This window comes from Salvelinus alpinus, chromosome 15 (genome assembly GCF_045679555.1).
Source record: "Salvelinus alpinus chromosome 15, SLU_Salpinus.1, whole genome shotgun sequence".
In the NCBI taxonomy this organism is placed as follows: Eukaryota; Metazoa; Chordata; class Actinopteri; order Salmoniformes; family Salmonidae; genus Salvelinus; species Salvelinus alpinus.
Window position 1 is genome coordinate 25,763,906 of NC_092100.1, and position 13,777 is coordinate 25,777,682.

A 13,777-nucleotide genomic window follows, 5' to 3' on the forward strand; every position below is an offset into this window, starting at 1 on the left:
TACATGGCACCAACCTTACGCATGGTGTCCCCGGTTCGCCAGCACAGCCCAGTGCGGGCTATTCCACCTCGCCGCACTGGCCTGGCTACGGGAAGCATTCAACCAGGTAAGGTTGGGCAGGCTCGGTGCTCGAGACCTCCTGTGCGCCTTCACGGTCCGGTCTATCCGGTGCCACCTCCACGCACCAGCCCTCCGGTGCCGGCACCACGTACCAGGGCTCCAGTTCCAGCACCCCGCACTCGCCCTGAGGTGCGTGTTCCCAGCCCGGTACCACCAGTTCCGGCACCACGCACCAGGCCTACTGTGCGCCTCCAGGGTCCAGTATGCCCTGTTCCTGCTCCTCGCACTCGCCCAGTGGTGCGTGTCCCCAGCCCGGTACCACCAGTTCCGGCACCACGCACCAGGCCTACTGTGCGTCTCAGCAGGCCTGAGTCTCCCATCTGTCCAGCGCCGCCTGAGCTGCCCGTCTGTCCAGCGCCGCCTGAGCTGCCCGTCTGTCCAGCGCCGCCTGAGCTGATCGTCTGTCCAGCGCCGCCTGAGCTGCCCGTCTGTCCTGAGCCCCCCGCCAGTCAGGAGCTGCCCTTCGGTCCGGAGCTGCCCTTCAGTCCGGAGCTACCCCTCAGTCCTGAGCTACCCCTCAGTCCAGAGGCGTCCCTCAGTCCCGTGGGCCCATTTATTAGGGTTCCCAGGCCAAGGTCGGCGGCGAGGGTTGCCGTTCCTAGGAGGCCACAGAAGCGGACTAAGACTATGGTGGAGTGGGGTCCACGTCCAGCGCCAGAGCCGCCACCGCGGACAGATGCCCACCCAGACCCTCCCCTATAGGTTCAGGTTTTGCGGCCGGAGTCCGCACCTTGGGGGGGGTACTGTCACGCTCTGACCTTAGTTCCTTTGTTTTGTCTTTTGTTTTAGTATGGTCAGGGCGTGAGTTGGGTGGGTCGTCTATGTTAGTTTTTCTATGATTTTCTATTTCTGTGTTTGGCCTGATATGGTTCTCAATCAGAGGCAGCTGTCAATCGTTGTCCCTGATTGGGAACCATATTTAGGTAGCCTGTTTTCTGTTGGGTTTTGTGGGTGGTTATTTTCAGTCTTTGTGTGTCTGCACCAGATAGAACTGTTTTGGTTTTCACTTTGTTGTTTTGTATTTTGAAGTGTTCACTTTCATTAAATAAGATGAACACTTACCACGCTGCACCTTGGTCCTCACCTTCTTCCACCGACGACAGCCGTTACACACGTGGTCAGTGTCCCCTCCTAGCCCTTTTGGTTGCTTTGTCTTAATAATAATTATTACAATTCTAGTTTAATGTGTCTATGGAGAGCTTTGAGGAATGTGGTAAAGTGGAATGAGGAAAAGTGGTAGATATGTTCATGAGATCTGAGTCAATATATACAGTATGTGTGACAGTCTTTGTTCCTGTATGTGTCCAGAATGATATATGCATCTGTGAATATTTTTCTGTTAAGAAAATTCAATTGTTGTTTTGAATGAGTACAGAGAATAAGAGCCATTTTATGTGTTTTTATTGGTCATCAAGCTACCTTACCTTTCATATATTCAAAGTACTGGTATATATCATCTTTAAAGATAATAAACAAATCAAACAACATTTATAAATTAAAACAAAACCGTTATTACTGTATATCATAGATTACATTAATATGTTAAACTGCTAATAATAATGCAACAACATTCTTTACCTAAAAGTAATCAAATGTACAATTTATAGTTTCAATATAATATGCTATGAGTGATACTAGTAATACAAATGCATGATTAATGTTGAGGTTTCTAACACACTTCTTCCACACATCTTTCTCTATTATGATAGCGGTACAATCAAGCTTGTCTGCAAGAAATAATGGGATGATTGGGTCAAGTAGGATGCAAGGGTTGTGTCAACTCAACTTTGTGTGAAGGCCTAGAAACCAAATGTGTTTTCGCCACTGTACGCCATGTACAGAAAGCCATCCTCATCTCTCTCTTTCTCATATAGCTGTCCCATTGTCAGACTGCAGGATAGAGAAAGACATTTGTCACATTTTGAACATACATTTTCCAGAACACACAAAGATTTAAAACAGATACATCCTCCAACCAGACAAATTTCGAACTCAGAACACAAATGCATGAACATACATTCACTCCTCTATTAGTCTCGCGTTGCCATTCTATAAGCTGAAAATCAAGGTTCCTCCTATACACTCCCCACATACAATAAACATTCAGGAACTCATCTGATATCCGAGTCACCCGTGATCTGTTCAAAATTTTTATCTTTCATCAGAATGGTATTGTCTATAGATAAACAAGGAAGCTGAGTTTAAGAATCTAATTTCAAGGTTTAATCAGTCAAACCCCATAACCATGTGTATAGTCCACCCACATAATGCATTGGTAGATATATGTATTTTACAGGTTTTTGACAGATAGTACTCACAATCAGACCCAGCTAGAGAGAGTGTGATTGGGGTAGATCTGTAGGTGTGAATACGTGAAAGTCATTTCTTGTTGAGAGACTACGTAACATAATGTCTGATGTCTGATCAAATTACGTGAGATTTTAGTTCTGTATTAACCAAGATTAGGTGTAAGCGAAGGAGATTGGTGTGGCTATACTCTCTTTCACAGGGAGATTGATTTAACAGAGACTGAAACTGAAGGTTTATTGTCTTTAGTTACAGAGATAGACACAAACAAATGCACATACCGACCACATGCGATTAAACCTAGGCTGGTCTAAGAATGCAACAGTTCTTGAAGACAAAAAGTAAAATGTGGATGGTTGTATAACACGGTAGATCATCGGGACAGAGTGAAAAACAATGCACTCAGGACTCATCCAGTGTTTTGAGAAATACTACTCACAGCCCCCACCCCTTCCTCCAATTAAGTCAATTTAATCTCACCTGGACTGGGGAACAGTTTTGTCAACAAAGAGAAAAATAGCTTTCTCCGAGGGCAGCTGGATGCGCTTCCTGATGATCCACATGAACTGGGCCACTGTGATGTCAGAAGGGACCAAGTATTTTCTCTTGTCGATGTCCACTATCTGTGAGCCAGACACTTTCTCCACTATCACCTGAGAAGCAGATTAATAACATATTTAAACACACACACACACACACACACACACACACTAATAGGGATATGACGTATAACATCCTTTTGTGTTATGACGTACGCACAGCCAAAAATAAACATTCCAGAGATTTTACACAATCCAGTGTGCTCAATATTTTATTTATTTAATATTTATTCAGCCAGGTACATCGTTCCAATAATGACATTTTTGTACATTGACGTATAACACATTGAAACAGGTGTAGAACAGGGTCTCTCTGGTCCTGGATCTTGGACCCGCTACTCAAGCAGGTCCAGGATTCGTTTCAGTCAGGGTTTGTTTGCATTTCATTCATGCTTTATAACGCGGATCAGGTTATAAAACGCTCCAGGATCCGGATCATAAAAGGGATATGTGAAAGCGCCCGTAGAAATCCTATTAAATTACTAGAGGGGCTATGTCATCAACCCTAAAAGTTACAGAAGGGGGTGAAAATGTCAGGGGAAAATCCAGACCAGTCTACTTGGAATGAATGGCAGTAGAGGCGTCAGTTATGCACATCCTGATTTTACTTGTGCAGGAAAATAAAAGTAAGGCATGTGAAATAGAAGAAATTGTGTAAAATAATTATTGTCGCCCTACAATATTGTCATATAATTTTATAAGTACAGTTTATATGGGTTTTATACACATTTTCTGTATAAACAGCCTCTAAAATATATGTAAACAGACATAAACGGAATGTTGGCATATTGGCAGTTAATTCAATTTTTGGGGGGTGAAGAATTCCTCTAAAACTGTCTGGCTAGCTAGCCAACAAAACATACCATGCAGATAAATTCTTCAAATTAATTGTTGTGGGGCTTGCGAAGCAAAAGCCCCAGCATCAATCTTCGACAAACTTCCTTGCAAACAACTGCCCTTTTGACCACTTCCCCAACAAGTCAGACAAAAGCATAGATGGTATGAAATCTTCCCCTACTTCTCTGCTTTTAAAATCTGAAAATGGATTAGGGATAGCATCTACCAATCTGTAGATAAAGCTGTTTAAGAAGCCATCAATGGATCTCTTTCTAGCTGCAGTAAATCAAGTCAGAAGTTAGAAGATTAATTACTTACCAACAAACAACAGCTACAATTTCCAATAAAACGACATCATGTTTTGAAGTTCACATTCCTTGGCTTCTTCTAACAACACTATCATGAATCTAGCAAATACGTTTTGTGGGGCAGAGTGCAGTATTTATACTGAGCAAAAATATAAAACGCAACATGTAAAGTGTTGGTCCCATGTTTCGTGAGCTAAAATAAAATATCCCATAAATTTTCCATATGCACAAAAACCTTATTTCGCTCAAATTTTGTGCACAAATTTGATTTACATCCCTGTTAGTAAGGATTTCTCCTTTGCCAAGATAATTCATCCACCTGACTGGTGTGGTATATCAAGAAGCTAATTAAACAGCATGACCCTTACACCTTGTGCTGGGGACAATAAAAGGTACAGTTTTGTCACACAACACAATGCCACAGATGACTCAAGTTTTGAGGGAGCGTACAAATTTGACTCCTTGTGGCGGGCCGGGCGCCTGCAGGCTGACTTTGGTCGTCAGTTGAACGGTGTTTCCTCCAACACATCGGTGGAGCTGGCTTCCGGGTTAAGAAGTGCGGCTTGGCGGGTCATGTTTCAGAGGATGCATGACTCAACCTTCACCTCTCCCAAGCCAGTTGGGGAGTTGCAGGGATGAGACAAGATTGTAATCATGAAATTGGGGAGATAAAGTGGGTAAAAATGACACAACAATGAATAAATAATAATAATTGATCAACTATAACTATACTGAACATAAATATAAATGCAACATGTAACAATTTCAACGATTTTACTGAATTACATCAAATTCTCTGGCAACATCTCTGGTGGACATTCCTGCAGTCAGCATTGCAATTGCACGCTCCTTCAAAATTTGAGACATCTGTGGCATTTTGTTGTGTGACAAAACTGCACATTTTAGAATGGCCTTTTTTTCTCCCCAGCACAAGGCGTAAAATAAATACAGCATTTCTTTCTTTCAGGTCTTGACGAGAAAAAAAACGGTCTGATGTTCTCTTCTGCGCTGTTCAACCAATCCAGTATATGTGGATGAGGAGTTAAGATGGAGTGTCACCTTGTTAAAGATAATCTCCAGAACATTTGTATACTTTTTAGCCAGTAGTTTTGAAAGTAGCGTGGTCCCAAAAATTGCGTACTACTTCACAAATGTGCAGATATGTGCACCACGTCATTGCTCTCTCTCTCTCTCTCTTGCTCTACCTCCTATCTGTCACTTAATTGGTGAGGGGTTGAACCTCATTGGCTGAAACTCTAATTGCTAGGTGGCTGGCCTGTGGAGGTAAATGTAGGGTAAATGGCGACGCACAGCCTTCAAACTAGGTATTTTGTGGCTAATTGAGGTAAAACAGTAATTCTGCTTATAGATTATGCATGTATGAACTACACATTGACACATCCAGGCCAAAGGGGAGATTTTTTTTAAACGTACTAGTTGCCCAAGTACCGACGCACGAAAAGTAGAAGTTGCGTCACAGACTAGCTTTAGCTTTCCATTTCCGCTGAAAACCGGATGCATCCGGTTGTTTAAGACCTGCTGAGGGTGCATAGACACTAACACAGGAAAACACTCTAACCTCAAGGTCGATCCCTTTCATTCACTCACCGGTACCCTGTCAGGATATTTGTTGCGTATTTTGGCAGACTCCACACACCGGTGTTCTGAGAAAGAGAAGAAAAAAGTAGGATTAGATGCACAGGCATAGGTAGTGGCATGATATAGCTAATTACATTAGATTAGATAGATTTATTGTCCTCCTAAAAGGAAATTCCTTTCCACAGCTCATACATTTACCTCCATTCACTTAAGACAGCAGATAAACAGAAGACTGAGACAGCACAGTAAACAGTAATAGTAGGTAGTAATAGAGTCATTTGGGAGATGTTCTACTGACGATGTGAGGGAACACACTTGTTCAAAGCATTACATGTGGAAGAAATGTGCAATGCCAAAACAGTGCATTTGGAAAGTATTCAGATGCCTTAACTTTTTCCACATTTTGTTACGTTACAACCTTAATCTAAAATGTATTAAATTGTTTTTTCCCCTCATCAATCTACACACAATACCCCATAATGACAAAGCAAAAACAGTTTTATAGAAATGTTTACAAATTTATAATTTTTTTTAAAGTGAAATATCACATTTACATAAATATTCAGACCCTTTACTCAGTACTTTGTTGAAGCACCTTTGGCAGCGATTACAGCCTCAAGTCTTCTTGGGTATGACGCTACAAGCTTGGCACACTTGTATTTGGGGAGTTTCTTATCTGCAGATCCTCTCAAGCTGTCAGGTTAGATGGGGAGTGTCGCTGAACAGCTATTTGTCCCGGAGCCACTCCTGTGTTGTCTTGTCTTCGCCCCATTCTTAGGTCCTGAGGGCTCTGGAGAAGGTTTCCATCAAGGATCTCTCTGTACTTTGCACCGTTCATCTTTCCATCAATCCTGACTAGTCTCCCAGTCCGTGCGGCTGAAAAATATCCCCACAGCATGATGCTGCCACCACCATACTTCACCGTAGGGATGGTGCCAGGTTTCCTCCAGATGTTACAGTTGGCATTCAGGTCAAAGAGTTTAATCTTGGTTTAATCAGACTAGAGAATCTTGTTTCTCATGGTCTGAGAGTCCTTTGGGTGCCTTTTGGAAAACTTCAAGCGGGCTGTCATGTGCCTTTTACTAAGGACTGGCTTCTGTCTGGCCACTCTACTATAAAGGCCTGATTGGTGGAGTGCTGCAGAGATAGTTGTCATTTTGGAAGGTTCTCCCATCTCCACAGAGGATTTTGGAGCTCTGTCAGAGTGACCATCGGGTTCTTGGTCACCTCCCTGACCAAGGCCCTTTTACCACGATTGCTCAGTTTGGACGGGTGGCCAGCTCTAGGAAGAGTCTTGGTGGTTCCAAACTTCTTCCATTTTAGAATAATGGAGGCCACTGTGTTCTTGGGGACCTTCAATGCTGCAGAAATGTTTTGGTACCCTTCCCCAGATCTGTGCCTCGACACAATCCTGTCTCGGAGCTCTACGGACAATTCCTTTGACCACATGGCTTGGTTTTTGCTCTGAAATGCATTGTTAACTGTGGGACCTTATATAGACAGGTGTGTGCCTTTCCAATCATGTCCAATCAATTGAATTTACCACAGGTGGACTCCAATGAAGTTGTGGAAACATCTCAAGGATGATGAATGGAAATAGGATGCATCGGAGCTCAATTTTGAGTCTCTTGGCAAAGGGTCTGAATACTTATGTAAATAAGGTATTTCTGTTTTTGTTTTTTTATACATTCCAAAATGTCTAAACCTGTTTTCGCTTTGTCATTGTGGGGTATTGTGTGTAGATTGATGAGGATTTTTATTTATTTAATACATTTTAGAATAAGGCTGTAACGTAACAAAATGTGGAAAGAGGGAAGGGATCTGAACATTTTCCGAATGCACTGTACATACATGTATCTCAACACATATGTCTGTCAACTTTCAACTAATGTTTCAGACATAGTAATGATCTAGATAGCTATATGAGTTAATGGTAGATTTACTAGACTAGAGCTCAACCTTTGCCATTATATAGCTGGTTTCTGGCAGCCATGCCGTGTCATGCATGCCACTAGAACCCTTTTCAAACTACTGAGGTGAGCCAAGTACAGCCAAGCTGAGCAGTACTGGGCTGTTTACACAACCACCACAGATGCCAAGCTGAAAAGGACTATGTGAAAAGAAAATATCAAAGCCAGAACAGAACAGTTTGGACCGGATTTGACACAATAGTGTGAAAACAGTATAAGTGTGAGGATTCCATTGAGGTTCAATGCTGTCCGTTTCATTAGCCTAGATATAAGCCCTATAATTAGACATAATTGAGTAGATCCTATATCAAGTGATAAGATTAAAATAAGAAAATGGTGTAAAGTACATGAAAACACATTTAGAATAGGGGACAAATGTGCGTTTTTAGTCATATAACTGGTAGTTTAGAACTGCTTATATGTTGGGACAGTTCTCTCTCTCAATTTTGTCTCTTTAAAAAATATATATTCTCAATGTAATAACCTGCATTAATAAATGCTGTTTATATATATATTTTTTAAATAGTGTGCTATTATGTTCCCTATACTTAATTACCTTAATATACATGCATAATATGCATTACTGAGGGAACCAGTAAGGTTCAGGGAGGGTAACGTTGGCCTACTTGTGATTCGAGTAAAAGTTATGATGGTGTTTATAAAATACATTATTTTATGAATAACCTGTAGGCCAGTACGTGAACACATGCACCATATTAGCCTTTTGTTCAAGCTCCAAGCCTTATTTGTGTGTTTGTGGCCCAACGTACGGCACATGCAATCTATTCTGCTCATCCCATCATCAGTTTGGCACTTCAAAACCGATAACTAAATCTGTACAGGAGATTACACAGGCAATTACATGTGACATAATTAAAATCCCATTACCGAGGGAATGATCCTCTTTAAACATCCATTTCATTTTTGCAGAATCCTCGCGCTATGACGTGATGTTGAAATTCAAACCTGAACGTGTAAACAGGCAGGTTATTGTCGATTTTATGTAAAACGATACAATGTAACAACTAAAATGTAAACAATGTAGCAGCAACCCTTCGAACGCCTGTCTAGCACAAGGAGGTGACGGTGATGTCACTGTTTGGTTGTACCATTTCTATTTTGTAGGGGGGCCGGGGAGGGGGGATTGTCAACTGTAAAACCACAGATAGAACAATGAGACAGATATTTCATCCGTTTTGCGTTTCCACTCACTACCAAATATGGTAGTGGGAGGAAGCCACTGTCCGTCGTTGGGAGAAGATGGACCTAGATGGATTTTGGACGATATTCTGCACGTTTTCTCATCGATTAAACATTTGATTTCAATACAGTTTTATGTTCCCCAAACTAGAATGTGTTATGAATAGAGTGGATTAAGTTTTGTGGACCCTTTGCAGACCCTTTGCAAAAGTTTTTTTTAAATTGCGTTGTTTAGGAGCGCAAAGGCGAATTGAGTTATTGCATACGCACACTTCACAGAGTAGGCATTCCCTAACGGAAATATGCAGACGTAACCTAGAACGCACCAATAGGATCTCGCTTGCTCATGCTTGGCTCTGCCCACCTAGTGCCTCTGCCCACTATGACTCGCTCCAATGTGTTCACATTGGAAATGTCAGCCCGTGGTCTATCTTGATTTAGTTGTAAAAAGTCTTTGGTACAATCAGGATTTGTTGCCAGGAAATCAGCGGCTGCAGTCATGGTAACCTCTGAACGCTAAACAACGGGAAGTAGTTTTAAGCTAGCAAGACAAAGTGGCGCGACTTTTTGGAGAATTCGATTCGAAGTCAATAACACTTTCCTGGAAGGACCTCCTAAACGTGATACTGCCAACTGTTTTTCTAGAGCTGACTTGTGCTTTTGGACTTAGCTACTAGCTGGTTACAAGCCCTAGATTTATGTTGGAACGCCACGACCTCTCTTGCAAAATACCCACATTAGCCTTGTAGCTACTACTAACTCTAGCCAACACCCCTTGCTAAAAACTATTCGTCATGGCTTTTTATGAAGTCTATTCTCACCCTGCTTCAATTAGATACAAAACAAGCGTTTGCACCAAAGCCACGTTGTTTCTTGGTATTGTCTTGTGTCTCACCTACATCCCACCCCTCCTGGTTGCTTACAGGAGCCAAGGTAACGTCAGTTAATTGCAAAATGTTTTACTTAGGTAGCTAGCTCGAGTTGAACTCGATGATCTTGATATAGCTTGTTATGGAATTAATTCAGTTAAACGCTAGCACCTTTCTCAAGGTGATAGAACTCCAGCAAGATAACCTTCCCGACACTATCATCGCTATCTAATTGAAATCAATGTATGTTGCAAATCCTCTATTGTTAACCTTAGCTAAATGTTCTCGTTGTTGTAGACACTTAGATTTGATACAATATTCTGGTATTCCTATGTTCTATTTAGGGTTCTGGGTAAAGAGGAGTACATATGAAGAGCAACCTGTTGTTCGGTTCCAGTACCAGGTTCTGATAATTGCAGCAACAAGCACTAGTGGTGACTATGTTGCGTGGAGCACCTTTCCCAATTTTAATAACATGCAAGGGACTAACCTCAGAATTCCTTCTATCTCGGTAAGTATGAATAGTACTATTAAGATGGTGCTTCTTAAGTGACACATAAAGATCACTCACTGATCTCTGGGAATGTTGTGAATGCAGGTGCGAGAGGAAGACCAGAATCAGGATGGGAAGTTGGACCGTTTGAAATTCCAACTTGACCTTCCCCTTCGGTCTGATGAACAAGTGTACAGCATCCAGCTACTACTCACCTTCTCCTACCAGCTGTTTGTATGTCGTCGCCCCCGCCCCCCTCATTCAGTCCGACACAATGTCCAATGCATTCACTACATCCATACAGTTCCTCTCACTACTACAGTCTCTTTTTGTATTTCACTTCCATCTGTCTCTCTTCTCTCTTTGCAGAGAATGTCAACTGTGGTGATGCAGACACTGGCCTTTGTGCAGCATTCCTCTTCAGTTCCTGGCTCTCAGCTCTTCATCAGTGGAGATCTGCGGCTCCAGCAGAGAACCCCACTTCCACACCGTGGTCTACACACTGTATATAATGTGAGGGCACATTCTCTCTGTATCTCTCTCTCACACACACAGACACACAACACAACGTATTGTTCATTGTAGACATGGCCCTTAACCACAGGTTTAGAATAAAATTACCCTCAATCTTTATATTAATCATTAGGTTACCTGACGCTGTATTAGTGGTAGGGGCAACTTTGACCTACTCCTGCTGGGACTTCAATGAGCACATGTAGCAGATGGGGATCTGTGAAGCTCAGTCTGCAGTCTGAAGTTTCTCCACTTGTGCTGCCAAATAGCTAGATATATGATGGTGCGACTGGGAAAGGCGCTTCAGGGTTCATCAGTATCAGGCGAATCAGGTGGAAGTGGCGTGACATCCTTTACCCACATACGCCCAAACAGTTTGTATAACAAAGTATACACTTAAACAAAGCTCCATCATTGTAATATTGTGGCGCTACAATACTGCTACAATATTGACACTACAAGCATTTACTCCCAAAAGTCAAATATTGGTGTCATACTTCAGTGCACCTGAATATATCATGACAGTGACAAACCTTATGTCCGGGAATCTTAATCAAATCAAATTGTATTTGTCACATGCGCTGAATACAACAGGTTACAGTGAAATGCTTACTTACAAGCTCTTAACCAACAATGCTTTAAGAAGTTTTAAGAAAAATTAGTGTTAAGTAAAAAAGAGAAGTAAAAAATTGAAAATAAAAGTAACAAATAATTAAACGGCAACAGTAAAATAACAATAACGAGGCTATATACAGGGGGTACCGGTACAGAGTCAATGTGCGGGGGCACCGGTTAGTCGAGGTAATATGCACCTTTTTGGTAGAGTTAAAGTGACTATGCATAGATAATAAACAGTGGCAGCAGCATAAAAAGGGGTCTGGTTAGCCCTTTGATTAGCTGTTCAGGAGTCCTATAGCTTGGGGATAGAAGCTGTTAAGAAGCCTTTTGGACCTTGACTTGGCGCTCCTATACCACTTGCCGTGCGGTATTAGAGAGTACAGTCTATGACTAGGGCCTTCCTCTGACACCGCCTGGTATAGAGGTCCTGGATGGCAGGAAGCTTGGCCCCAATGATGTACTGGGCCATACGCACTACCTTCTGTAGTGCCTTGCGGTCGGAGGCCGAGCAGTTGCCATACCAGGCAGTGATACAACCCGTAATCAATGTTTAAATACTGCTTTGTGTACTTAACTTATATTTTGTGTGCTTCTTGACTTATATTGTCCTCTGTTATAATCTAGGTATCAGTAATTGATGGAGCAAGTCCGTTTGCAAGCGCATATGATCTTGCCAACGTCATTGGATCCTATCAGGATAGAAACTGTAAGTGGGAATTCTCACTTGCCATGTTTCTATAAGTTGATCACTGTTGAGTTGTCTGATTACACATAATTAGCCCACTTATGTGTTTGCCTGTTATTTCTCACTCTCACACTTCCTCTTTCTCACACAGTGACAACGTTTCTGTCCTGTCCAAGTCCAGTATGGACTGTGGGTCGAGCTGCTGGTACTCCCTTCCAGATAAATGCTGAAGTCCGCTACCCAGTGGAGGTTATCAGATATCCTTTATTGTGTGTCTGTGTGTGTGTTGAAAAGTCTTATGAAAATATATCTTTCTCTCTGTTTGTGTTAGATGCAGCCTAACCAGTTTGACAATGCACATGCTTTGGTGAGTTCACAAAGGCCAGACATCCATGTTTACTTTCCTTATGGTCTCTTTGTCTATATGATTTCTTGCACTGGTATCAATGTTATATTGAATGTTTAATTTATCTAGGCCTACAAGTGCAGGGAAGACAAATATGATGATGATTTAGATTCTTTATTACCATGAATGGCAAGGCCACTGCTGCTAAAGAAACACGAAACAGACAATGATGGCAACAATAACAGTAATGATAATAATAGTTAAAGTAATTAAAGAAAGGATAGTATATATATTTTTAAAGTATTAAATTGGCAGAATCAGATTAACCGTTTACGTATAGAAAGTAAGGGAAAGGGGGGCTTGGCAAACACACCCACAGTATTTCCTTGACTGAGCCTCCACCTATCGGCCTGGGTTCTGGGAGATGATCAAATTTGCCTGGATCCAGTACGTCAGTGTGTTGCTTATCTTCCTCTGGGTTTTCAACAGGATTCAGACCTTTGTTTTCCAGAATCAGGTGCTGCCGACTGTACCTATACCACTCTTGAAACAGCACCACTTTTGATTCAGTGAAACTGTTCGCCTCCCATACTGAGGTACTGTGGAGGGAAGAGGCCACATCACCAAACAACTTACAGTACAATGGCCAAATGTTCAGAAGATCAACACACACACAGGATTCAGTATTTTCCTTGCCTTTACATATACATTTACTTAAACATCACAAGTACACATCGCTACACACAAAAGACATTCAAATATTCAGCTTCATCAGTCCTTTTACATCTGTTGTGCTAATGAACTGTTATGGAATGATTGATTTTCAGTTAGCTATGTAACGTTAGCTGGTGCTGTGTAAATGTTGAAAACAGATTTGTGATTATTTGTGAATGTGGAAAAGAAATGTCTAGTTTTTTATGAATCAGTTTTATTTTGTACATAGCTCTTGGCTCTGTTAATAAAGCAGTGGTGGAAAAAGTACCTAATTGTCATACTTCAGTAAAAGTTAAGATACCATATAGATAATGACTCCAGTAAAAGTGACAGCCACCTAGTAAAATACTACTTGAGTAAAAGTCTAAAAGTATTTGGTTTTAAATATACTTTAGTATCAAAAGTAAAACAAAGTATAAATTATTTCAAATTTCTTATATTAAGCAAACCAGACAGCACAATGTTTATTTAATTTACATATTACCAGGGGCACACTTGGACACTCAGACATAATTTACAAACAAAGCATTTGTGTTTAGTCAGTCCACCAGATCAGAGGCAGTAGAGATGACAACGGATGTTCTCTTGATAAGTGTGTG

At 41.5% G+C, this 13,777-nt stretch overlaps 2 protein-coding genes across 2 annotated transcripts; one reads left to right on the forward strand and one right to left on the reverse strand.

Annotated features, from left to right (window-relative positions):
• Nucleotides 1–1,504: 1,504 nt before the first annotated feature.
• Nucleotides 1,505–8,861, reverse strand: gabarapl2 (GABA(A) receptor-associated protein like 2). The gene is made up of 4 exons (XM_071343106.1): nucleotides 8,629–8,861; nucleotides 5,780–5,835; nucleotides 2,908–3,080; nucleotides 1,505–2,010 (listed from the first exon to the last, which is right to left on the reverse strand). The coding sequence occupies exons 1-4, from the start codon at nucleotides 8,660–8,662 to the stop codon at nucleotides 1,920–1,922; spliced, it is 354 nt and encodes a 117-aa protein (XP_071199207.1). The 5' UTR covers nucleotides 8,663–8,861; the 3' UTR covers nucleotides 1,505–1,919.
• Nucleotides 8,862–9,354: 493 nt separating this feature from the next.
• On the forward strand, nucleotides 9,355–13,445 carry tmem231 (transmembrane protein 231). The gene is made up of 7 exons (XM_071343107.1): nucleotides 9,355–9,873; nucleotides 10,154–10,320; nucleotides 10,408–10,536; nucleotides 10,672–10,815; nucleotides 12,058–12,139; nucleotides 12,270–12,375; nucleotides 12,867–13,445. Exons 1-7 carry the CDS (start codon nucleotides 9,735–9,737, stop codon nucleotides 13,027–13,029), a joined length of 930 nt encoding a protein of 309 aa, XP_071199208.1. The 5' UTR covers nucleotides 9,355–9,734; the 3' UTR covers nucleotides 13,030–13,445.
• Nucleotides 13,446–13,777: the final 332 nt, after the last annotated feature.